Here is a 27371-nt window from a genome sequence, read left to right as displayed (position 1 = left end):
AAATATGATTTTACACTAAAATCAACAAACATCCTCTATATATTTTATCGAGTGGGTTCCTAAAGCTATATTGTACAAGTGGAGTGTCCTATTTATCTGTTTAAGATTGTGCTCTTTCTATATGTTTTGTATCTGACTCAAATGTGGTGTAACATGTTGATTGTTAGAATTATACTCTCAGTGTATGCTTTAAAATGGTTACAAGGCTGAAAATGAACATTATATGTATGTTCTTATGCTAAGTAAGTTTAATACTTTCAAATATTGTTGTTTTCTTCAGAAACTAGAGCATGGTCAGTCGAAGGCACGTTGTCAGGGAGAGTATGGTATCATGTACACACAAGGTAGTAATATCAGCTTCAAGATACAGACGCTTGAGCCAGAAAATACAGTATGTATTGTGTTCTACACACAATGACTAATATCAAAAAGTGTTTTAAAACTTTTAACTAGAAAACAGTTATGAATCGGCTGTCAGGTTTTATTGTCATTTGAGTAAACTGTGGAGTTTCTTTAATATTAGCAACACTTTTATGATTGCTTGTTATTGGATGTGCATTTGTGATAAGATGCTAACTGTTAATAATTTATTCAGAGACACAAATTTATTGCCCATTAAATTCTTTTTATTGACTTAATCATAGCTCTGGAATATTGATGATGAATATCAAGTGTTTTCACATGTTTGGATACCCCTGTGCATTTCTACACTTGACTCCATTGAATGTGGTGGACATTTTGCGATGTGTTTTCCTATATTATAGCAAAGCCCCTGTATGACATCATGGTTAATCTTATTAGCTAAAGAGTATTAAATTGTAACATGAGATTTCATCAGAAGAAGCGTTTTTCCTTACATCATAACTATTATGCAAACAAGATTTTGTCAGTCAATTTATGCAAAGTACTCATGTAGTGTAAATGGAGTAAGGTACCTGGTTGTGGACAATGGTGTTTTCAATGCCCTTATGGAAACAGAGTTGCAACTGTATTTTATATTTCGAAAGGGCTTGCAGCTGGACTTCTATATGCACCAAACAGAGCCCAGCCCATCAAACCGTGGCACCAGTCCCATCCCAGCAAGCACAAGCCCCGTCTCTAATGATCCTAGCTCCATCATCCTCACCCAGGAGGGTGCCATCCCCACAGTGAAGCATATTGGATACAGTTTTATCCTGCCATTGGAGGTTCACAGCAGCACAGATAGACGGACGGTGCCCATTACGAGCCTCAAACACCACCCACTTGGTCAGATAACATGTGAGTTAGACAGTGCTATTTGTGAGTGTCTTGTGTTGCCATTGTTGTTTGCCTTAAATGTTTAACTTTCTCTCTATTATGAGCTGATGTGATAGATTCATAAAATTGAACTGGATCACTAAAAAGTGATGGTGTGGAGGGATGCTATCCCATTTTTGTGTCTCTTGCAAAGCATTGTGGACACATAGGAGTGCTCTGTAAGGAGTTGTTGTCACACTTCTGTTTTCAATCAATAACTTACTATTTGGTGTAGATTCTTCAAACTTGGTATGTACATTGGTCATGGTCAGTAGATGACCCCTATTGATTATAGGGTCAAGAAGACGAAGGTCAAGTTCATGGTGACATCTAAAAAAATAAAAATAGTTTGGCTCCTGACAGGCGACACATGTCTTATTATGGTGTGACTTGTCATGGAGCTATGTCCAGTGAAGATGTTCATATATGTGCACAAAATGTAAATGCTTTTTCTAATTTGAACTTTAGTAGATTTCCTCAGACTTACGGTCTCCAACTATTAAAGATAATTGCTATGTGGTAACAGGTGTATTGATAAGCCATTGTCTAACAAAGAATTTGATTGAGAAATCCTTTAAAATATTCTTTATTCCTTATATTTCAGTTGACTACCTGCTGATCAAGCCATTGATAGGAGCGCAATTTTCACTGGAAGTGACCTACCAGAATTATTGGAAGGCCCGCGAACCACTGGATATTGGACATCGTGGGATGGGCATGTCATATAGCAACAAGTGTAAAATGTGTGTACCATTTAGTTAAACTTTTATTTGCTAGAGAGACAAAACTGTTTTTGTGTCGCCAGTGAAGCATTACTTTGTTTGGTGTCAGCATCCCACTTTCATTTCTGATCAATTCTTTTAAACGACTTTTCAAACTTGTCTTCAAACTTGGTATGCTCATTATTCATGGTCAGTAAATGACCCATATGTTTTGGGGGTTAATAGATCAAAGGATGTTGACCTTTTCTAGAAGAAATATGGGTGTTTCTGATCACTTTTGAAAGGCTTAGTCTAGTGATGAAGAGTCTTTAAACTTTGCATGCAGATTGATGAAGGTCAGAAGATAACTCCTATTGCTTTGGGGGCCAATAAGTCAACAGGCAAGGCGATGGTGTCCTTTGAAACTTTTAAACAACTTGGTGTAGAATCTTTTTACTTGGTATTCACATTAAACATGGTCAGCAGATGACCCCTTTTGATAATTTGGTCAATGTTCAGAGGTGAAGATGATAGTTCCCTATACCTGTTCCCTAAACCTGAAAAACTATTGAGTATTTTGATTTTCAATCAATAACCTTTGAATTACTTGGTGTAGATTTGGTGTACACACTGCCCATGGTTAGAAGATGTCCCCTGTAGATAAATACCTGAGAATGGGCATATCGGCATCTGGTCTGAATGATGGCCCGATATTTAAGTAATTATTCCCGTACGCATATTTGTACACTGTAGCTAAATTGTAAATTATATATTGAATAACTGGAATACTCTTGATGTATATTGAATAGTTGTTTTTAAGCCGATCAGAAAATATATCAGCGGATTTTTTTTAGTTCACCGAATTACAAAATGCTCAGTGGGAGCTATTTTGATATGGTGTTGTCTGTCATCGGTCGTCTTCTGTTGTCCTTCTTCCTTCTAAAAACTTATTTTCTTTAACCATTTTTACATTTCAACCAAACTTTACAGGAATGTTCCTTGGGTCATGGGTCCCCTTCCTGATTCCTTTAAAAAAAAGTTGTTCCATGCATAATTCTGGTTGCCACGGCAACTGAAAGGAAAAACTTTGAAAATCTTCATCTCAGAATCTGCTTGCCCGATTTCAAAATAATTTTATGTTCCTTAGGTGACCTAGTATCAAATTCCTGCACTCCATCTTGATTCATAAAAAAAGACATGGCCGCCAGGAGGACGGGGCTACTTTTCATGATATGTCTAAATACAAAACTTTGAAAATCTTCTTCTCAGAATTCAATGGCCAAGTTTTAAAATAATTTTACAGAAAAGTTCCTTAGGTGACCCTCAATCAAATTCCTTCACCCCATGTGGATTCGTATAAAAACATGGCTGCTAAGGGTGGGCTACTTTTCACTCTATGTCTTTAAAAAAGAACTTTGAAAATCTTCCCTACAGAAACTTATATATAGATATAATAATTGGCCTGATTTCAAAATCCTTTCACAGAATTTTTCTTAAGGTGACCCTCTGTCAAATTCCTTCACCCCATGTTGGTCCACATACATGTGAACTCTACCGGCTGTAGATAAAATATACCGCTTTTGAGACCCCTCTAATGCCATACCGCTTTCCCTTTGAAATCTACCGCTATTGAAAGCTCTTTTAAAAAACGAAAATTATATCAAATTGGCCTTAAATTTTCTTTTAAAAACCTCAAAATTCTATCAACCATACTAAAATACCCTTTTAATCTGTTTTTAGCTCACCTGTCACTTTGTGACAAGGTGAGCTTTTGTGATCGCCTTTTGTCCGGCGTCGTGCGTAGTGCGTCGTGCGTCGTCCGTCAACAATTTACTTAAAAGACATCTCCTCCTTAACCGCTGGGCCAATATTAATAAAACTTCATAGGGTTGTTCCTTGGGTGGTCTTCTATCAAAGTTGTTCAAAGAATTCAATTCCATGCAGAACTCTGGTTGCCATGGCAACCAAAAGGAAAAACTTTAAAAATCTTCTTCTCCCAAACCACAAGGCTTAGGCCGTTGATATATGGTAGGTAGGATCACCAAATGGTCCTCTACCAAGATTTTTCAAATTATGGCCCTTGGGTCAAAATTGGCCCCGCCCCGGGGGGTCATGGGTTTTCTCTATATGTTTATAGTGAAAACTTAAAAAATCTTCTCCTCTGAACATACTTGGCCTAGAGCTTAGATATTTGGCATGATTCATCGTCTAATGGACCTCTACAAAGATTGTTCGAATTATGGCCCTGGGGTCAAAATTTGCCCCGCCCCGGGGGGTCATGGGTATTCTCTATATGTTTATAGTGAAAACTTAAAAAATCTTCTCCTCTGAACTTACTTGGTCTAGAGCTTAGATATTTGGCATGATTCATCGTCTAGTGGACCTCTACAAAGTTTGTTCAAATTATGGCCCTGGGGTCAAAATTGGCCCCGCCCCGGGGGGTCATGGGTTTTCTTTTTATGTTTATAGTGAAAACCTTAAAAAATCTTCTCCTCTGAACTTACTTGGCCTAGAGCTTAGGGATTTGGCATGATTTATCGTCTAGTGGACCTCTACTAAGTTTGTTCAAATTATGGCCCTTGGGTCAAAATTGGCCCCGCCCCTGGGGGTCATGGGTTTTCTCTATATGTTTATAGTGAAAACTTAAAAAATCTTCTCCTCTGAACTTACTTGGCCTAGAGCTTAGATATTTGGCATGATTCATCGTCTAGTGGACCTTTACAAAGATTGTTCAAATTATGGCCTTGGGGTCAAAATTGGCCCCGCCCCGGGGGGTCATGGGTTTTCTCTATATGTTTATATTAAAAAAAAATCAAAAATCTTCTCCTTTGAACTTACTTGGACTAGAGCTTAGATATTTGGCATGATTCATCGTCTAGTGGACCTCTATAAAGATTGTTCAAATTATGGCCTTGGGGTCTAAATTGGCCCCGCCCCGGGGGGTCATGGGTATACTTGATATGTTTATAGTGAAAACTTCAAAAATCTTCTCCTCTTAACTTACTTGGACTAGAGCTTAGATATTTGGCATGATTCATCGTCTAGTGGACCTTTACGAAGATTGTTCAAATTATGGCCTTGGGGTCAAAATTGGCCCCGCCCCGGGGGGTCATGGGTTTTCTCTATATGTTTATAGTGAAAACTTCAAAAGTCTTCTCCTCTGAACTTACTTGGCCTAGAGCTTTGATATTTGGCATGATTCATCGTCTAGTGGACCTCTACAAAGTTTGTTCAAATTATGGCCCTGGGGTCAAATTGGCCCCGCCCTGGGGGGTCATGGGTTTTCTTTTTATGTTTATAGTGAAAACCTTAAAAAATCTTCTCCTCTGAACTTACTTGGACTAGAGCTTAGATATTTGGCATGATTTATCGTCTAGTGGACCTTTACAAAGATTGTTCAAATTATGGCCTTTGGGGTCAAAATTGGCCCCGCCCCGGGGGGTCATGGGTTTTCTCTATATGTTTATAGTGAAAACTTCAAAAATCTTCTCCTTTGAACTTACTTGGACTAGAGCTTAGATATTTGGCATGATTCATCGTCTAGTGGACTTCTACAAAGATTGTTCAAATTATGGCCTTGGGGTCAAAATTGGCCCCGCCCCGGGCGGTCATGGGTATACTTGATATGTTTATAGTTAAAACTTCAAAAATCTTCTCCTCTTAACTTACTTGGACTAGAGCTTAGATATTTGGCATGATTCATCGTCTAGTGGACCTTTACAAAGATTGTTCAAATTATGGCCTTGGGGTCAAAATTGGCCCCGCCCCCTTGGGGGGTCATGGGTTTTCTCTATATGTTTATAGTAAAAAAAAATCAAAAATCACCTCTGAACTTACGTTGCTTAGAGCTTAGATATTTGGCATGATTCATCGTCTAGTGGACCTTTACAAAGATTGTTCAAATTATGGCCTTGGGGTCAAAATTGGCCACACCCTGGGGCTGATGGGTTTTCTCTATATGTGTTATAGTGAAAACTTAAAAAATCTCTTCTTTGAACTTACTTGGATTAGAGCTTAGATATTTGGCATGATTCATCGTCTAGTGGACCTCTACAAAGATTGTTCAAATTATGGCCTTGGGGTCAAAATTGGCCCCGCCCCCTTGGGGGGTCATGGGTTTTCTCTAATTGTTTATAGTGAAAACTTCAAAAATCATCTCCTCTGAACTTACGTGGCTTAGAGCTTAGATATTTGGCATGATTCATCGTCTAGTGGACCTCTACAAAATTTGTTCAAATTATGGCCCTGGGGTCAAAATTGGCCACACCCTGGGGCTGATGGGTTTTCTCTATATGTGTTATAGTGAAAACTTAAAAAATCTTCTCCGAACTCAAAAAGACAAGTAACGTCTTAATTTAAACTGGATAACATATTAAGTAAACATACCAATTTTCAATATGGGCCACATACAACAATTAATAACAAATAAACATATATAGATACACACGTAAAATCAAGTAGTGACAAGAGCTTAGATATTTGGCATGATATATCATCTAGTTGACTTGTGCCAATATTGTTCAATCTTTGGCCCTGGGGTCAAAAAATGGCCCCACCCGGGCGGTCATGGGTTTCCTTATATATGTATATGATGAAAACTTAAAAAATCTTCTTCTCCGAAACCAAAAGGCAAAGGCCTTAGATATTTGGTATGAAGCATCGTTTATTGGACCACTATTAAGATTGTTCAAACTTTAGCCCTGGGGTCAAAATTGGCCACGCCCCGTGTTCATAGGCTTAGGTTTTCAATATTTGTATATAATAGAAACATAAAAAAAAAATTATCTCCGAATTCACAAGGACTAGAGCTATTTGGCATAATACATCATTAAGTGGACCTCTACCTTTATTGTCCAAACTTTGGCATTGGGGTAAAAAATGACCCAGACTTCTAAAAAACCTTAACTACTTTGAACCATCCAGATTTCTTATCAAACCAATGTGCAATATATGACAGGTGAGCGATTCAGGGCCATTTGGCCCTCTTGTTTTAAAGAACATGGTGCAATAAACAACTTGTCAAATCACTTAACACTCGGCCGAGATCGTTGCTAAGTTACCAGTCCGGTACAAAAGACCTTTAATCAGCATTCTTTGTTAATTTGGCATCCTACAAATCAGCATTTTTGTAAATATTAAAGACATTATAAAACTGTTAAAAAATGAAAGAAAACAACATTTCCAAAGTGTTATTAATTATCTACAGTGTATAAAATTTTACGACATTTTGGCGGTAAAATTGACATACACAAGTTTGCAGTCATCTGGACTTACACTCCAACCTGTTTTAGTAGTCTGGTTTGATTTATTAGCAGCTCTTCTGAATATAAACTTGTTTTTACTAGTCAGAGGTAATATTCCTTCTGTTTCTCAATAAAAAACACTGACATTTGACAAATCTCTCATTCGTGACCTATTTTATGCGTATTTTCCGAAAATCTCAAAATAGTAACAAATATGTAGTTTTTGATATCCCCCGCCGAAGCAAAGTTTTCGAGAGGGTGATATTGTTTTGGCGTTGTCCGTCCGTCTGTCATTTGTCTGAACCATATCTTGGTAGGCATTGATCAGAAAATGTTCAAACTTGGTCATAATGTTCCCATTGATCAAATCTTGACCACTTGTAAAAGTGGGTCACATAGGGTCAAAAACTAGGTCACTACTAGGTAAAATGTTTGGAACAAACTAGAGGCATTATACATGGTCAAATATTAATGAAACTTATTCAAAATGTTTTCCTTGATGAACTCTTGGACATATTTAAAATTGGGTCACATATGGTAGAAAATTAGGTCACTAGGTCAAATCTTAGAAAAATCTTGTCAGGAACCATATCATGGTAATGATTGGTCAAATTATGTTGGTCAGGATGTACCCCTTGATAAAATATGGACAGCTTGTAAAAGTAGGTCACATGGGGTCAAAAACTAGGTCACTAGGTCAAATCTTGCAAAATTCTTTGGAACACATTAGAGACATTATGTATGGTCTAATATTCATGAAACGTGATCAGAGTGTTTTCCTTGATGAACTCTTTGACATGTTTAAAACTGTCTCACATGTGATAAAAAATTAGAAAACTGGGTCACATGTGATAAAAAATTAGGTCACTGCAGGTCAAATCTTACAAAAATCTTTTCCGAAACCGTTTCATGGTAGTGATTGATCAGATTATGTTCGTACATGTATGACTGAACACATGATTATAGATATATGTATTTTATGATGATTTACTTCCATTAACTTCCATTATAATCGATTATGATAGGTTTTAATCAATAATCACCAATATGAAGCTCCTATGAGCTTGAAAATAACACACAGTGAACATGATCAACAGGTACCTTGAAATGTCATTTTCCACTATTTACTGTTATCACTTCAGACATATCTGAACTTTCCCTTTGAAATCATTCAAACTCATAGAAACTATAACAAATTTTACTCTATAAACGAAACTTATTTCAAATAATTCCAAACAAACTCAAACTTATATCCAACGTTTATAACGGTCCATTTCTCTGCAGCCATATAACATGTTTATATAGGAATTCCACCTACTTTTCATTTCCAATCAGTGAACTTTGCCTAATCAGGCGGGGGATATCAATTCAACGAATTTGCTTGTTTACATTGTTTCCATCATTGTTTTTGACTGCAAATTAAAGGAATTAGAAATTCTACCACTTTTGAACCCAATCTACCGCTTTTGAGACCTAAATCTACCTCTCTGTCATTGCCAAAGGTTCACATGTCTGTTGGTCCATAATTTGTTTATTTCAGTAAAAATGAACTTTTTTGTGACAAGATCTATAACTGTATCTTAAATATTGTAAGAGTTTGTACATATTTAACAAATACATATTTCTATGTTTTTATACGCCCGCTTAAAGAATGGGAGTATTTTAGTTTCACCTTGGATGTACAGGTGGGCAGGCATTTGAGGTTGCATCGTCCAATCAATTGTCCTATCAATATCTTAAGAATCCTTTGCCCAATCAGGTGAGCGATAAAGGGCCATCTTGGCCCTCTTGTTGAATACCAAATAGATATCAAAAATGATATAGGACTGATATCCCTACAGTTGGTGAAAATCTTCCTTCTTGAACATATTTTTTACCTCTCTTAATTTAATTATTTTGACTTTATGTTCATTTGTTTGAACCTTCCATTTTAGTTATCTTGTATATGATCAAATAAATTAAGTAATGAAAACATTTATGAAAGCAACATACATACAGTTTTAACATTTTTTAAAATGTACATAAACTGCTTTTATAAATACTTTCATGTAAATGTTTGTAATTATAATAATTTTGAGCTTGAGATATGTGCCTGCATCTGTGCGTCTGGCATAGCGCGTAAAGTCTATTGTGATAACACTTGGGAGAAATGTGTAAAAGTATTTTATGTTGCTAAATAGAGAAAATGTATATCTAAATATATCATTTATGTGAAGCCACAAGATACCTGAAAGAATATTGAACAGATGACAGACAGATTGACTAAAATTATATAGGTCTGATATTGGCCCAAGATATTGGTCAGATTTGTGTCCGAAGGGCATATTGTTATCGGATAGATATCGTTCACATATATATGAAATATATCAGTCCGATATCTATCTGGTTTGGGATTGCTAGCTGGTCATGTCAAAGGTCAGGGTCATGGTGACCTATACTAGGAAAATTATGGGTTGTCTGGACAGGTTACATATCGTATTTGTCAAATTCAAGTTTCTTTTAACGTCCCAGTGCCACTTTGGATTAAACAATTAGAGATAAAATATAAGTGAATATATAACACTGATAGAGTCTCGTATAATGAAGTAGATAAGTGGGCAGAGCGTAGCGTTTTGCAAACAGTACCTGAGCAGTTGCCGGATTAGACTGGAGAAATAAGTAGAGAAATACTGAACCTTTTCAAATGAAATTTCACATTGGGAAAGTACGGTAAGCTTCTTTTTCTAAAATAAATGTGATGGAAGACTTTTCTAATGAAAAATCATCAATGTTGTTTAGTGAAATATCGCAGATAGGATCTCGCTCAAGATTTTGTAAAATGCACTTTTTTGGTGTGTGTCAAATCATTAGGTGGGTTAAAACTAAGATACCAAAAGCTGGAACCCTTTAGCAAATGTTGAAGACAACAAGTTTTATAATAGCGTTAACAACGCTAATAAACACTTTATTACAGCTTAGTTTGTTGCGTGATTGGTTGATTGACATTATCACGTGATGTTATCAATGTATTGTTAAATCTTCAAAATTTTAATAAATGTCCTGGTGGCCTAGCGGTTTAGGCTTTGATTTTGATTCTCTTCTGCACTTTACCGGCGTGTGTTCACTCCCCACTAAAACAACATTTCTATAACTGTGTTTTTTTCTGCAATTTTGTTAACATAGAGTAAAATAATGATAAAATAACTGTTTTTAGATGCATTACCAGGAAACTACTTTTTGGTCCAAAAACATGAGCGAGTATTGTGTCAATACTAATTGTTTTGTGACATCCATCAGTTGAAAAATAATTTAGCTTTTAAGTTAAATATTTTATGAAAAAAAACAGTCTAAGTATGATTATTTTGTTTAAAAAATTATTTTAACCAAATACTTTTTAGTTAAAAAATACAAATTATTATTATATAAAGCAAGAATTTTAGGTATCAGGAAAGTCATGTTATATGCAAATTTCATATAGGGTTGTGGGCGCTAAATTAAGATAATACTTTTGGTTTTGTTGCATTTTGTAACTGTGATAAATGCAAAAAAAAATATCATTCTGGTGATTAAAAAATATCAAATAGATTAAGAGGAGTCTTTTGGATATATATTAAAAAAATATACGATTACATTACTAGAATATAATGTCACTTGAAGTGCAGAGCAGTGATTCTGCATATTTGTCTTGTTACCATATATAATGCTTGCAATGAAAAACTGAAAATCATAATTGTTGTCTTAAATAATTAATCAGATGACCAGATGAATGTTTTCAATAAAAATCCAGCTATTACAAATGAAAATGTTTGAACTGAATACATAGGCTGTATGTGCAATTAAGTGTTTTGCAATCATTTACTGTAGGTTAGCAGCGACCAGGGAGAATACAATTAAATCCTTGCAAGATGCAGCAAACCATGTGAGTTTGTTTTCTTCCTTTATAAATAGTATTCTGATAAAAAAAAACATCTGTGACTGATAAATCCACTTATGCTTGATGTGTGTGTATGTGTTTATTACTTATTTTACTGTAGCAACATCTTTGTCACTTATTTGCATTTTGTAATTACATCATGCATATACATGTATGTATTGCTGATCATGTAATATTACATAACTTTTCTTTACCATAATTGCCTTGTAATATACTTTTGCCATGTAAATTGAGAAATTGCCTATAATGTTGTTCAGCTGTTGAAACAAATGTTACTGTGACAATAAAATGTTAATGTGTGTTAAATGCATTATTAGGGTGCAGACTTTGTGGAGCTGGATGTCCACTTGACCAAGGACAAACAGGCCATCGTCTACCACGACTTCAAGGTTCAAATAGCTTACAGAAAGGTATGTGTCATTTGGGGAATGGTGAATGTTGTTACACTGTAGATTATTATATGTTGTGTCGCAGACTTTGTGGAGCTGGATGTCCATCTGAACGAAGGACAAGCAGGCCATCCTCTACCATGTCTTTACGGTTCAATAGCTCACAGAAAGGTATGTTATGGGCAATTGGGCCTGTTGTTACACTGAAGTTATTGTTTGGTCGGGTGTGAATAATTTGGAGCTGGACTACCACAACTTCAGGGCTCAAATAGCTTACAGAAAGTTATTGGAGGGGCATTGTTTTACAACAAATAACTCTACATGCTTTTTAGCTTGACTATTCAAAGTATAAAGGAGGCTATATTACTCCTCCCCTGGCATTGGCATCTGGGTCGGCATCCACACAGTTCTTCAAAACCATTACACAATGAGGTAACATAACACTGTTTTATCCTAAATACAAATTATGCCCATTGATTGACATAGGAACTAAGGTTAAAGTTTAAGGGCACATTAAGTACGGTTTTAGGGCAAGTTGGGCTTATTACTAATTACTTTTTATACCCTTCATTCAATTGACTTAATAGTTCACACATATATTGACGTCCATCTTACAATTAGGTAACATAATACCATTTGATCCTAAATACAAATTATGGGCCCTGATTGACTTAGGAACTTAGGTTTTAGGGCATATTGTGTCAGGTTAATGTTTCAATTTGGGATTTGCACTACTTATTACTTCTACACTCTTCATTCAATTGAAATAATACGTAAAGTGTAAAATTAATTCACACAGTTGTTTACGACAATCACACAATTAGGTTACATAACCTCCAAATTATCCTAAATACAAATTTTGACCATAGTCAACTATGATTTGTTCAATTCTTTGGGAAGGTCAGAGATGGGGGGGGGGGGTCAAACTCACCTGTGGTATTAACAATTTTTGGTAAAGTTTGACATACAGCGACCAAACTTGGCATATAGCAAGAGTTTTATGGAGACCTTTCATGGGATTCAATTTGGGGGCCCAAGAGTCATGGTCAAGGTCACTGTTACTTAAAATAGAAAAACGGTAAGTACTGAATGACTTAAGAACTTGACATATTGTGACCAAACTTGGTATATGGGAAGAGTTTATGGAGACCTTTCATCGGATTTTGTTTGGGTCCCTAGGGTCAAGGTCACTGTTTCTAAAAATATAAAAACGATTGGTTCTGACTTCAGTTAAGGTTGACATATTGTGATCAAACTTAGTATAAAGGAAGAGTTTAAAGAGACATTTCAAGGGATTGCATTTGGGGCCCCTATGGTGAAGGTCACTGTTACTAAAAAAAGGTAACCGTTTGGTACTGAATAACTTAAGTGTCAAATTGACATATGAAGAAAGAGTTTATAGAAGACTTCCATGGGAGTGCATTTGGGGCCCTTAGAGTCAAGGTTGAGGTCACTGTAGCTAAAACAAAGAAAAAAACACATGAAACTGAATCTCACAATGAACGCTGAAGTTTTTCTGTCAATCATTGAAAACCTGGTTTCATCACAGTGCAGTGTTTCTTGTTTACTTTTTAATTTCACTATTTTTAATTGCTTATGACAGGCATGTATTACATCATTATTGTAATTATTTCTGAGACAAAGCGGCATGTAGTTGACCACACTCTCCTACCACAGCTCTTGTCACAATTTTGCCTCAATTGTCACGAAAAACTAGGTCACATGACCCCAAAATAGAAAAATTTTGTAAACACTCTAGAGGCTACTTTTTTAGTCCAAATATCCTGGAAATTTGTCAGAATGTTTTTTTTTCGATGATCTCTAGCTCAAGTTCCAATATGGGTCATCTAGACTCAAAAACTAGGTCAAAGAGCCCAAAAATTGAAAAACCTTGTGAACACTTTAGAGGTAACGTTTTCATCCCTAATATCCTGGAAATTGATCAGAAAGGCTGTTTCAACAATTTCTAGCTCAAGTTTGAATATAGGTCATCTGGGGTCAAAAACTAGGTCACAGAGCCCAAATATGGAAAACCTTGTTAACACTCTAAGGGTAACATTTTCAGCCCAAATAGCGTAGAAATTTGTCAGAAAGGTTGTTTCGATGATTTCTAACTCATGTTCGAAAATGGGTCATCTGGGGTGAATTAAAAAAAAACCTTCTTAACATTCTAGAGGTAACATTTTCAGCCCAAATATCCTGGAAATTTGTCAGAAAGGTTGTTTTGATAATTTTAAGTAAAGTTCGAATATGGGTCATCTGGGGGTTTTTATTGTTATTTTATTGTTTTAAAATCATTGAAGGTACCAACTTCAAACAGTTTTTTTGTGACTAGTTATATAAATTGAACCTAAATATTATATTGTAAGAGTTATTGCCCTTCATATCTTTTTAAACAAATTATTATTTGTCATGTTTTTACACACCTGTTTAAAAAAACTGGACATATAATAGTTCCACCTATGGTGTATGGAAGGGCAGACAGGTACCATCCAGTATGTAGTCCGATCAATTACTTTTGAACCCTTTGCCAATCATGACCAAATTTGGTCAGAATGTGTATGAATGTGTTTGATAATTAGCAAAATTGCTGTAGTTAACCGAGAGTTATTGCGCTTTAATTATAGAAATTACCTAAAATTGCTCTTGTTCTATCAATAACTTTTTAAGCATTCGTCCAATCATCACAAAATTTTGTGAGAATGTCAATGGGCATAATACATCAGAGAAGCCAAATCCCTGTTATTGTCCTTTAATTATCAACAAGTTTTACTCAGGTGAGCGATATAGGGCCATCTTGGCCCTCTTGTTTGGATGTTCTTATCTGAGGTGAGAGAAAAAAAAATGTTAGACTATGCTGATGTTCAAATGGCCAATACACAACAAGCCTTTAATAATTGATGAGTTATGCCCCTTTTTCTGCTGAAAAACAATGGAAAAGCGTTGGCATTGGCTCTGCAGTGGTCTTGTTCAAGCCCTTGTTTTTCCTATTTTGTAGAAGCGTCAGGGTGAGTTGGAGATACTGCAGGTTCCTGTCAAGGACCTAAAACTTTCAGAGCTTCAGCACATGAAAGTTAGTAGAAGATAAACAAAGAATGTAGCTTATACTTAAAAAGTATGGCTTTATTGTTACAAAAGCTGAAAGCTTTTAAAAATACAGAATAGTCCATGTCCTGGGTAGAAACCAATAGTAACATCTATATTTAGATGCCATGCCAAAGCTCCCCAGATTTATTTGTTATATTCATGTTATATAATCATCTGCTCTGTTGTTCAACTGTGTTTTCTAAAATTTCAGCATACCATAGAGTACATGATGCTCATGTTAACTTATGTTACTTATGTAAAGACCTTAGTTTTGTTTCTAGATGTAAAATACTTAAACTTGTGTTTTGTTTTATTTCATGAGCATTTTTCTTTGCTTTCAGTTTGTCCATAGAGAGGGTAAGTGATTGAAATTACAGTAAAATTACTGTTGTTCGAACAAGCGGTCATTCCAGAACCGGCGGTCCCTCAAGGTCAGAGCTTGGTCCCGAACATTTTTTCTTCTATTTTTATATAAAATATACCTATGCTGCATCGAAACCTTTATATGTTGAGGAGTCGAGCAATATAGTCGGTCCCAAGTACACAAATCATGCACAAAACCTTATGGCTCCCTCAAGATCATTATTTCACACTTTTTCCTAAACGTGTGTTCCAAAATAAACAAAAATTGATAGGTGTTAAAATTTTCGCAAGTTGTAAAAATTGCAATGACAGTTGAAAAGGAATTTGATAAGGTGTGAAAAACCGTTTATCACTGTTTACGCATGACTGATAGTTGATTAGGGCATTTGAGAAGATAATTATGAGAAGTTAATTGTGAGAAATGTAAATGAGTAATAAAAATATGAATAAACACTACCATATCGATATGATCCAACATCGGAATCTCTGAAAATAAGTCCTTCTTGTCACTTTGCTTTGCAATATGGCAATTTTGTAAAAAATAAACATTTCTATTCATTCATTTATTAATATTTCTTTATATTTAATGTTTAGTGTATATTTAGAATACGACAGCCTTTGAACATATGAGCGATTTCCACAACGCAACACATAATCGGTGTCCTAGTAAACAGTTGCTTTGACGACTTCAAACTTAAAATACACTGAAAGATATTTTATAACAGACTGGAAAATTGAAATTCGGGTCGTTCGAAACATCGGTTCCCTCGAGGTTTTGGCTCGGTCCCCGGCATCCACGAGCGATCGCAGTTTTACTGTATCCTAACAGAAAAAATGCCCCTTTGACATTTTAAGTTTTACAAATGTTAAGAGGCTGATTAAATTACACATAGGTATGTTTTCATGTATATCTGAAAACTATATGTAGTGTTTGAAAACACCAATCTTTTACCATCATTGGAAATTGAATCAAACTTGATGTGCATCAATTAACAAACATTTTCAACATTTTTTCTTTTCAAATTTGTCAAACTTTCAGAACAAATCTTGTACACATGGACCTGCCATATACTACTTTCAGAACAATCCTCAAACACAAGGGCCTGTCATCAGGCGACTTTCAGAACAGACTTCTACACATGAACCTGTCATTAGGTTACTTTCAGAACAACCCACCTAAACAAAGGCCACTCATTAACTTTCAGAATAACCCTTGAACCTCTCTCTAGGATACCTTTAGCACAACCCTTTTACACATGAACCTACCGTTAGGGTACTACCAGAACAGCCCTCTTGAACCTGAACCTACCATAAGGCTACTTTTAGAACAGCCCTCCTACATATGAACCTGCCATTATGCTACATTCAGAACAGCCCTTGTTACACAAGATCCTGCCATAAGGCTACTTTCAGAACGGAGGATCTTTAGCCATTCTTGACTTTTGCATGCTGTCTTCAATTGAACATCAAAATAAGACAATGGAGAATATCTATAATATCTATATCATTATGGTTTCAGAGGAGCTACATGATGAAGACACTGATCCTGAGGATCTTCAGCCATTTCCAACTGTAGCACGCTGTCTTCAAGCTGTGGACTTACACACGGGATTCAACATTGAGATTAAGTACCCACAGTGGCTTGAGGTCAGATTTGTAGATACATATGTAGTATAAAGGTGCGTAGGATTTTTATAAGCCAGTTCATAGAACTTTATGTATTATAGTTACACCTGCGACATTAGCAGGCGGCATCCAGTATGTTGTCCCATCAATTACTTTGTCCAAATATTACCAAATTTGGTCAGAATTTGTATTGGCATAACATCTCAGACAAGTTCCATAACCAGCAATATCGCTGTGGTCACTCTATAGAGTAATCGCCCTTTAATTACCTAAAATTTATCTTGTCCGACCAATAACTATAGAATCCTTTGTCCAGTGATTAACACCAAATTTGGTCAGATTGTGTATGGGCATAATATCTCTGACCAGCTCGATTGATAATTATCTCTGACCAGCTCGATTACCAGCCATATTGCTTTTGTCACTCAAGAGTGATCACCCTTTAATTATTGTAATTAGCTCATATCCTTTTGAATACCGCTACCACACATCGACGCACTACCGTAACCGCCTAATGCATTTTTCAAGGGTGCTGGTTACCGCTACTGTTTTACTGTAGGAATACTGTAGACGACTAAAACGTACCGAAATAGTAGGTACGTCCAGTTCCACAGCAGCAAAATGCACATTTTCCACAAATTTCTTTCAAATATAATAACCATGCAAAAATAAGCAACGGTAATTCCTTAAAATTCGTCATTCAACATTATTTGGCTCTGGCTTTTGTAAATTTGCTTTAATAAAACAGCATGCTTATGTTTTTCCTCTCGTATGAAGAGTACACTGTGGTATCACTGTTAAATTTAAAAAATGAGCAAAACTGCGCAGTGGTATTACTGTGAGATTTGTTTTACGGACTGTGTGTTAACTTCGATAAGGTAGTCATTTCATGATTGAATTAAACTAAAATCTGTCACTTAAGTGCACTTTGGTAGCGTTCTTGAATCTAGGAGTATGCAAAACTACGCAGCGGTATTTCCTGTATAAACATAATACGTAATCAACATAACACAACCCATTTCAAAGGCGACCTTGCCTTTGAAGGTCATTTCATGCTAATTACGCTCCCTTTAACTGTTGAAATATCACCCTTATATACTTTCTTATAAACCCAACCGGACAAATATATCAACAGAACATCCATTACCAAATAGGTCGCTATCAAGGTAACATTGGAACCACAGTTACCCCTGCTATGGAAGTTGTTTGGGAAAGCAGCATGACTTAATACAACATGCATCAATACATATCTGTCGATGAAGCAATGATCAAATGTCACGGTCACCATTCAAGAATCGTTGGTGCTCCGTACAAGCCCACAAAAAGGATTTAAATTTTTTGTGTGTCATAGGGTATCTCAGGAATTACCAGGTGTACTTAAGTCGAAAGGTAGAAGTTACTAAGGGTTGACTCAAACAGTTGTAGAGAACTGAAGAGAAAACATCACAAAACGAAATCATGTTGTGTTTGCCGACAAGTTTAAAACATCAGTTCCGGCCCTGGCGTTTGGAAAAAATCTACACATTCGTGTCACGCATTTAACACCGGAAGGAAATATTGGTCAATCGCAAAATCAGTTGGCAAAGTTAGGATGCTCAGCAGAGGGGAACACATGGCATGAAATACCTCGGAAGGGAAGCTTATATCCACTGCAGGGGAATAATCAAAACATGTGTGCAACCCGATGACAGGTTTCAATCCTATAATAAATAGCCGACAGAATAAGGTTTTGAGGGAAGAATGTATATACAGAAGGAAAGTGGGAAAAAGCATGCGTCAAATTCCGCAAGTTATTTTTTAATTAAAAAAGAACATGGGTGTTGTAGACAGTCATGACCATCTCAACATTTATAGTGTACAAACACAAAACGCTCGTTTGTGGACCTAATTTGTGTGGTTTGCCGTGGACATCTCGCTTGTGATTCATCATGTATAAAGCTTCAACCCTCCGCTTACTCATAAATTATTTGAGAGAATGGTAATACCTTTTTTACAGTATATTACAAACATGCTGTAGAATGTTAAATCGTAACCATAATCACGTTTAATAACATATTGATCATTTCATGTACAACCAAAATGAAACATGAACAACATCTTTTATAATCAATCAGCTGTTTAATGTTTTATGTTTCTGTTTTTAGGTTGCAGAACAACTTATCGGCGGGAATAGCACACGTATAAGGAAATTCAAACAAACAAGCGCCATTTCTGAACTTGACCTCTTTTGAAATGTGCAGTGCAGAGTCAGCTTGCACAAGTATAATTCTAATGTTTATAAAATAAAACTCAAATGAAATGTTATTTTATTTAAGGGTTGTTTTATTTTGTATCATGGCATTACCTCTAGGAAAGGCCGAATGGAGGCCAAGTCCAACAAGACTTTGGCTCCAGAAACACCGAGGAACGGAAAACAACAACTCAAGTATGTAAAACAATTTTCAATAATGTAAGTTTTTTATATTATTGCATTTTGAAACGACCCTTTAATCGAAACAATGAACGACCTCTGAAGTTCATGAAAATGCATACATTAAATTATTTCTACTGTTTAATGGCACATCTTGAATTTCAGAGTCTAGTACAAGCAAGTGCCGTTTAGATCTATCAGGTATTAAAATAAATTTTCAAAATTGTATTGATGAATTAATTATAACAAAATTTTGTTCAGGTGTCAACCTTTTGTTCCTGAAGAGACAAATAATGTCTGTTTTAAAGTTTTTATAGAATCAAACACTTAATGCTTAAAATGAGGACATATTTTTCAGAGGTACACATATAAAATGCAATTGTCGCTAACAATGTGTCTTTATAACAAACATTCATCAATATGTGGTTTCTTTTTACAGACCAATGATATTGCATTGCACCAGAAACTCCACTAGACTCTGTGGCCGCCTCGTTAATCGCATCCTGTGATTATACTGGTGTTGTTTCCCGTGACATATCTTGCAATATTTTTAGCACTATAACATTTAAAGTCAAATACTTTGATTTATGTTTTGGTCTATGTTTTTCAATTATATAATTATGTACATGTGTTCTTTGTTGATATAGAAATATTATTATCATTAGTGATTATTGTCATGTTTGATTTTATCCCTATGTATTCCCCAAGTTCCTATGATGTAAATAAATTAATGAAATTCAATCCATTATCTATACATTTTATAACCTTGATGTATGAATGAATTGTGAAGCCGTATTTGAATTTTAGTCCTATAAGTATACATTTATATGGGAAATGAATGAGCATGTGTGTAAAATATCATGATAGAGGATTGCTATCTTAATTCCTTTCTGATTTATTTGACAAAAATAACATATTGTTTTGTAATCGCTCTATGCATGTGAAAATACTAAAAGAAACAAAAATATGTATAATATAATCAAAACTACAAGGACAAGCCCATTAGTTGAATAGTAAAAAATAGGCCCTGTTTAGGGGTACAAGTCAAGGACCCAAACAAAAACAACGAACTAGAGACACAAACATATTTACACCACTTCTTAAATAATAAGTTTCACTTTTTGATTTATTACTGAATTTTACATGGAATGACAATTGCCTGGAAAACTGTGATAATGTGATGTCTGCATTTAAATTAAGCACGGCTAAAATAGGGTATTTACATGGTTTAGTCACACATGGCATTCCAGAGAGTGTTTATGTGGATTTCTTTAATTTACTCAGATTGCAGCACACACATGCATAAACTGATTGAAATAAAACAAAAACATTTCGCAACGTTGCCTTAGAAACATCTTCTGAAGCATTATACTTTTGAAATATTTTGGAAAACCTTTTTCTACTACTGTAGTACAAAATTGCTGTTTTAGAAATATCAAATACTAGCCGTAGCGATATATGAGGAAAACAACAGCTATTAATATCGAGTTACTACAAAAGTTAAAACTGCCATAGTGTATCTATGCACGCACACGCGGTATAATTTTTAAAAAGATTGATAATAACATTAAACGTCTCCGACAATTTTGAAATACATTTTCATTAAATGTTTGTACTTAAACAACCAGAGTGTATTAATGCATAATATTATCCTATATGTACTTAACAAATTGTTAAAAGAAGCAACTCCTATCTACAAAACTCGCTTATAAGTGTTTTATAAACATTAAAAAGTAGCCAATACCGAAGATGATAATTACCACAATCTACATATCACAGGATTACCATTGCGCTGTTTTGCATGTGTGTTTACCTACTGATGATTGTCTTCAATTAAATTACTACAACACTCGTCTACGGTTATTCCTACATTTGTTCAAAATTCATCATAATCCGTAGTGTATTAATGAGAGTTTTGTATTTTTCCGAAGTCAACCAGAGTGTAGTTATGCCGATATGTCAAATTTATTTATAAGTGAATATTTTAATTGCCGTTACATAATAAAAACCAATAAAATGCATTTTATTGTATTAATATGTCTATAAAAGGGTTTAAGTAAAAGGAAAAATGTACATTTTCACTAGAACATTACCTAATTAGGGATAATGTATATGTCACTAATTCGTGAAATGCAAACTTGATTAATAAGGGTGTTATATTATATATTTTTATGTACTATATGATGTTTGTAATTAATTTCTTTAATTGTGTTAGAAATTTGTACTGTTTCAAAATTGATAAACATTTTACCTTCTTGCTAACACATTATAATCGGGAGGTTTTAGTCTCTGTTTTAGCAAAACATGTACAAGATTATAAAAATAAGCGGTATTCCCACGCTGTACGATGGCGGTAATCATAAGCTTAAAATTTGAGTACGGCTTACACTGCTGCGGTAGTTCGCCGGTGTATGATAGAGGTAATGGAGACACCCGAATTTAGGGTCTGCATTAGGCGGCTATGGTAGCAGAAAGGATATGGGCCTTGGTGATGAATGACTTTAGAATCCTTTATCCAACTGTAACAAAGTTTGTTCAAAATGTTTATGGGCATAATATTTTGGATCAGCCATATCAATTAAGCCATTCATGGGCTATTGCCCTTTAATTATAGAAATCATCTAAAATAGGTTGTGTCCAATCATAACTTAATAAGCCTGTGTCCAATCATCACCAAATTTGGACAGAATATTTATGGGAATATAATCTTGGCCAAGTTTGTTAATCAGCTGTATCACTAGAGTCACTCAAGAATCATAGCCCTTAATAATAGAAATTACCTAAAATTGTGTAGTCTGATCAATAACTTTCCAAGCCTTTGTCCAATTTTCACCAAATTTGGTCAGAATGTGTTTGGGGCAGAATTTTGGTCAGGGTTGATAACTAGCCATGTTGCCTCTGTCACTCAAGAGTTAAGACCCTTGAATTGGCAAAAGCCCTTCTTTTACTACTTTTCCCTACTTTTTGTTGAGCTCCTACTTTCCCCTACTTTTTCTTAAAAAAGCCCTACTATCCCTACTTTTTTGTAAAAATAGTTCGAGAAATAATAGAAAAGTTTAAACTAAAAGAATTGTTTGAAATTATCTTAATCTTGATTTTGATAAGAAGTCATTTCTAGTATTTTTGTTGGATAAGTTTGATGCAGTATGTCTCCAGTGCTGCAAGAGGGATTCTCATGAGGAGAAGGAGTGGTGCATGTTGTCAAGTCAGAGACACCATTTCCAGGGTCATCGCCTCATCCTGTGGCTGAAATCCTCTTGAAGCACTGGTTACTAAACAAAGATAACTACATGTCCACGTACATTACAATTGATGAATAGGTTTAGTTGAAATTGACTTAGGGCACAACCAGTTATAACCAAACTTGGTACCCTAATAGAGGATTGGGATATGTAAGACAATGTACAGAGCGAATGTTACAACAAGCTTGATTCAAGGTCAAGGTCACACTTAACAGGTCAAAGGTCATATGACTACATTTCAGTGTCTGCTCCATACCTCTTGAACCGCTTGTAGGGTTTTTAGCTCCACTGGCCGAAGGCCATGGAGCTTATGTCGTCACAGATTGTCCGTCGTGAGTGCGTGCGTGCGTGCGTGCGTGCGTGCGTAAACTTTTACTTTAAACGACATCTCCTCTGAAACTGATAAGCGGATTTTGACAAAACTTCACAGGAATGTTCCTTTGGTGGTCCTTTACCAAAATTGCTCAAATGGTTCCGGTCCATTGCACAATATGGCCGCCAGAGCTAAAAATAGCAAAATCTTTAAACGACATCTCCTCTGAAACGGTTCGGCAGATTTTGATGAAACTTGACAGTAATGTTCCTTGGGTGGTCCTTTATTAAAATTGCTCAAATGGTTCTGGTCCATTGCACAATATGGCCGCCACAGCTAAAAATAGCAAAATCTTTAAACGACATCTCCTCTGAAACGGATAGGCAGATTTTGATGAAACTTGACAGAATTGTTCCTTGGGTGGTCCTTAACCAAAATTGCTCAAATGGTTCCGGTCCGCTGCACAACATGGCTGCCAGGGCAAAAAAATAGAAAAACCTTTAAAGAACATCTTCTCAGAAACCGATGATCAGATTTTGATGAAACTTAACAGAAATGTTCCTTGGATGGTCCTTTATCAAATTTGCTTCAATGGTTTCGGTCCACTGCACAAGATGGCCCCCAGAGGTAAAAATAGAAAAACCTTTAAACGACTTCTCCTCAGAAACTGATGATCGTATTGCAATGAAACTTGACAGAAATGTTACTTGGGTAGTCCTTAACCAAAATAGCCCAAACAGTTCTGGTCTGCTGCACAACATGGGCACCAGAGCTAAGAATAGAAAAAAACGTTAAACTACATCTTCTCAGAAACCGATTATCAGATTTTGATGAAACTTTACATAAATGTTCATCGGGATGCCCTTTAACCAAAATTGCCCAAATGGTTCCGGTCCGCTGCACAACATGGCTGCGAGAGTTAAAAATAGAAAAACCTTTAAGGACTTCTCGTCCGCAGTCTTCACGAAAAACATTTTAACCTACTAGCCAGTTGGACTAGCATAATGGCATATTTTACTAGTCCGAATGACAATCTAGTAGTCCGACTATTTTGCCACATTATAAAACTGTATGCTTGAGGTAAATACCTATTTCAATTGAGCAGCTTGCAGTTTGAGTAAACATTTCTTTATTATGATGCTCATGCAGTGATAGGGAGTGACATCCTTCTGTTGGGAATAGTGCTCCTTGTTTTTCAGAACCTATGGGTACTATGTAAAAACAAAAGGCATCTTGCTTGAATAGACTGTAATAATATCAACATGGTTAGAAAAGAAATGCCATGCTTTAATAGCTTTGATTACATTTTACTACTGAATTACCTCCCTTTAATAGAAAAAAAAATAATGTCTTAATTTTTCATGTATAGCATCTTTAAATAATTTTTAAACAATAATAATTTATGAGTAAACATATAAGCATAAAGTTCTCACAAAAAGATCAATTTAAAAACCTTACATTTATACATAGGAAAGTATATATAGACTGAACATTAATTTTCGTTTAAGTGACATTCTGAAAGTTTATGAAACAGCTATTTTTAGTAACTTAAATGGCCGAAAAGTGTAAGTGAAACACCAAGTCGATTCTATCTCGTCAGTTCTTGTTCAGGTTAGATATTTGCTTCATAATCTATTCAGATTAAATGTTAACCGATGATCAGATTTTGATGAAACTTGACAGAAATGTTCCTTGGGTGGTCATTAACCAAAATTTGTTAAATGGTTCCAGTCCACTGCACACCATGGCTGCCAGAGCTAAAAAATAAAAAAAACTTTATACGACTTGTCGTCGAAACCGATGACCTTTTTTCGATAAAACTTGACAGAAATGTTTGTTTGGTGCTCCTTTACTCAAATTGCCCAAATCATTTCGGTCCACTGCACAACATGGCAGCCAGAGCTATTAAAGTAAAAAAATAAATTAAATAACTTCTCCTCAAAAATTGATGATTGTATTTCTATGAAACTTGACGAAAATGTTCGTTCGGTGGTCTTTGCTTGAACCTTTTGGCCAGTGGAGCACAGGCACTGATGTGCCTCTTGTTAAATGACTAGCCACAATTGTTGACCTTACTGAGACCATGTGAAGAGCCTACGTTACAACCTCTTGAATGCTTGAAGGATTTTGAATTTACAACAGATATTGATACATATAGGGGAAATAACAATAAGCTAAGTTCAAGGTCAAGGTCACACTTAGAGGTCAAAGGTCAAATGGCTATATTTTGAGTCTACTCCATTTCTTTTGAACCAAATTTTGAAATAACTGGTCACAAATGTCATTTGCCTGCTATACAATAACAAAATACTATTCATTTTATGACTTTTAGGCGTATACTTTTCTAATAAGATGTTTTCATTTTTTTTATATAAAAACTTCGTTCCGGTGTATTCTTGGCATAGTTTTAGACATTAGGCTTTCAATTTATATTAGCACACATGTCCTGATACGACAGTGACTGAGTAAGTTATGCATATGTTTGGTCAAGCAAAGTAGTTCGGATTAAACCTGTAAAACATCCAATGAGTGCGAAGCATTTATAACAGCACTAGAACTATTTCTACAAAGATACTTACATAAAACATTTATAACATTAATTTATCAATTAAACTTGAAAAAGCACTATCATATTCTCATTCTTAGAACAGACAATTTCCAATAATCTAAAAATAGTTTCTACATACATTAACTGACCGATATTCTAAAAATAGTTTCTACATACATTAACTGACCACATGTTTGTCCTCACCGCAGTGAAATGACCATCTGATAAGTTTGGCATTTTGAAAGGAATTATTGCTTAAGTTGTTCGAAAAATAAAATTATTTTCCTTAAACAATTAAAACGTGAATGTTCATAAAACTTGCCTATCGTATGATATCTAATCAAAGCACCGAAAAACCTTTAGAAGCGATTGAAAGGGGCATGCATTGTTACCTTAAATACATGGGGTTGGGGGATACGTTAACTGAAGTGATACGCTGTGCAGATAGTCTTTCAGCACATTCGCACTTTGATTGATACAAAAACAACCTTCTTTTCGTCCTCACTGTCTACGGGTTGAGTAAAATATGAAACTTGGTATATTTTCTCACTATCACTAAAGCAGACAAAGCTTGGCCCTTGCAATGCAATTGATTCAACTGTAGGAAGTCTGCAGTCACAGTGATATTGCTATAAGGCCCAACATTTAGAAGAGCATACATGTATTAAATGAAAAAATTATGTATTGAGGAATAGCTACAAATGACAGTCGGAAGATATATGTTTATCAATTTAATGATTTGATATAGTAGGGAAGTTGATGGATGATTTTTCTAATACAGATAATCAGTTGTGCACTAAGAGAGGCAATATAGGCTTGGAATATTGTTATATTTGGTAATACAAAAATAAACAAAATGTTGAATTTTGCCTCTTGAAAGATTCTCATTACCCTTCTTCCTGATAGAAAAAATCTATCGACAATAAGTTTTGTTCTAAACTTTTGTTTTATCTTATCACCTTGATTTGTTTCATAACACATTCAGATTTTTTTTCAAATTATATCAAAACAGCAGCTACATACATGCCACATTTTTGGTGACCTCCCCTGGAGATTTTGTTCAGAAAACCAGCGACTTTTGACATAAGCCCAGGAAAAAAATGTGTCAATACCTCCTTCATACAATATTTCCTGAAGGTTTTCTTGGAAATTTTGCTAAGAAAACCAGGGCTTAAGTCTTCTTTTTTCCCTATAACACACACACACAAAACATTTTTTTAGGGGATATTCATCCCCTGCCCAGAGACCTTGGTTGAACTTCTAGAGGATTTGTTCCCTTGCAAGATATATCATTTATATGAGGCTTATGAGCCTTTAAGCTCTCTACAGTATTTGTATTTGATAAAAAAAATATTTCGATATAATATGTCCATGTTTTTCTTTTTCAGAATCACAATGCTCATGAGCAGGAAAACTACTATGATCTGAACGAATTTATAGATGTGATTTTACGGGTCATATTTGAGAACCATGGTGGACGTCGTATAGTTTTCACCAGTTTCGACTGCAATTCATGCATCATGTAAGTTGAACATAGTCTAGATGCTGGCTTTTCAAACTCTTACTACACTCCGAGTTTCATTGTTGTAATCACCTAGAAATGCACTCCATATCTGCACTGAAGTTTTGTCTATTTTCAAAGCATTTTATAAATATTCATATAAGAAACATTATTATAGATATTTACGTTATTATTTTCACATGAGAGATGGACTTTTTTCAATCCAGTCTTTGGCTTTGAAGATGGCCTTACTGTTTGCTTTGTAAATCGTTAGGTTGTATATATCCAACCTAAGCTGATCATGAATGATGGACTTGTTGTTAAAACAGTTATACTGGTTAAAAAAACAGGCGAACCAATGTTCGTTAACAATTCTGCGTCATAAAATCATTAGTTTTTATCTAATTGTTATGAAACATTGTTAGAATAATTGTCTTGAATATTTGTTAATATTGGTCACCTCAGGTCAAAAACGAGGTCACTATGTCAAATCTTATCCATGTCATATTTTTTATGAAGTCGATAAAACTTCATCAGAATACTTTTCTACATGTTGTCTTGAACATTTGTGAATATGGGTCACCTCTGGTCAAAAACTAAGTCACACTGGCACTAACACTATTGACCTGTCAGCACCACAATCAATGATTGTATTTTTAGGATCTTGCTTCTTTGGTGTGTCATATGGGGTCTACATCTCTGGGACTTATCTTTTAGGAAAACCTGATGTATTTATAAAATGTTCATTTTTCCTCAC

The 27371-nt window shown here is 35.3% G+C and overlaps 1 protein-coding gene across 9 annotated transcripts in view; it reads left to right on the top strand.

The window, feature by feature from the left end:
- LOC128229269 (glycerophosphocholine phosphodiesterase GPCPD1-like) overlaps positions 1-27371 on the top strand; it is a 66515-nt gene that overhangs the window by 21926 nt on the left and 17218 nt on the right. For all 9 annotated transcript variants that reach the window (XR_008260065.1, XM_052941094.1, XM_052941089.1 and 6 more), the window contains 9 exons: positions 281-391; positions 1008-1260; positions 1883-2021; positions 11066-11120; positions 11453-11545; positions 14523-14597; positions 14953-14968; positions 16494-16621; positions 26502-26635. Coding sequence is in view for 8 of the 9 variants with exons in the window: in XM_052941094.1 (XP_052797054.1) it covers positions 281-391; positions 1008-1260; positions 1883-2021; positions 11066-11120; positions 11453-11545; positions 14523-14597; positions 14953-14968; positions 16494-16621; positions 26502-26635 (1004 nt within the window). In the remaining variant the exon portion in view is untranslated. The remainder of the gene's footprint in view (positions 1-280; positions 392-1007; positions 1261-1882; positions 2022-11065; positions 11121-11452; positions 11546-14522; positions 14598-14952; positions 14969-16493; positions 16622-26501; positions 26636-27371) is intronic.

This window comes from Mya arenaria, chromosome 3 (genome assembly GCF_026914265.1).
Source record: "Mya arenaria isolate MELC-2E11 chromosome 3, ASM2691426v1".
Taxonomy (NCBI): Eukaryota; Metazoa; Mollusca; class Bivalvia; order Myida; family Myidae; genus Mya; species Mya arenaria.
This window is presented reverse-complemented; position numbering and strand designations above follow the sequence as displayed.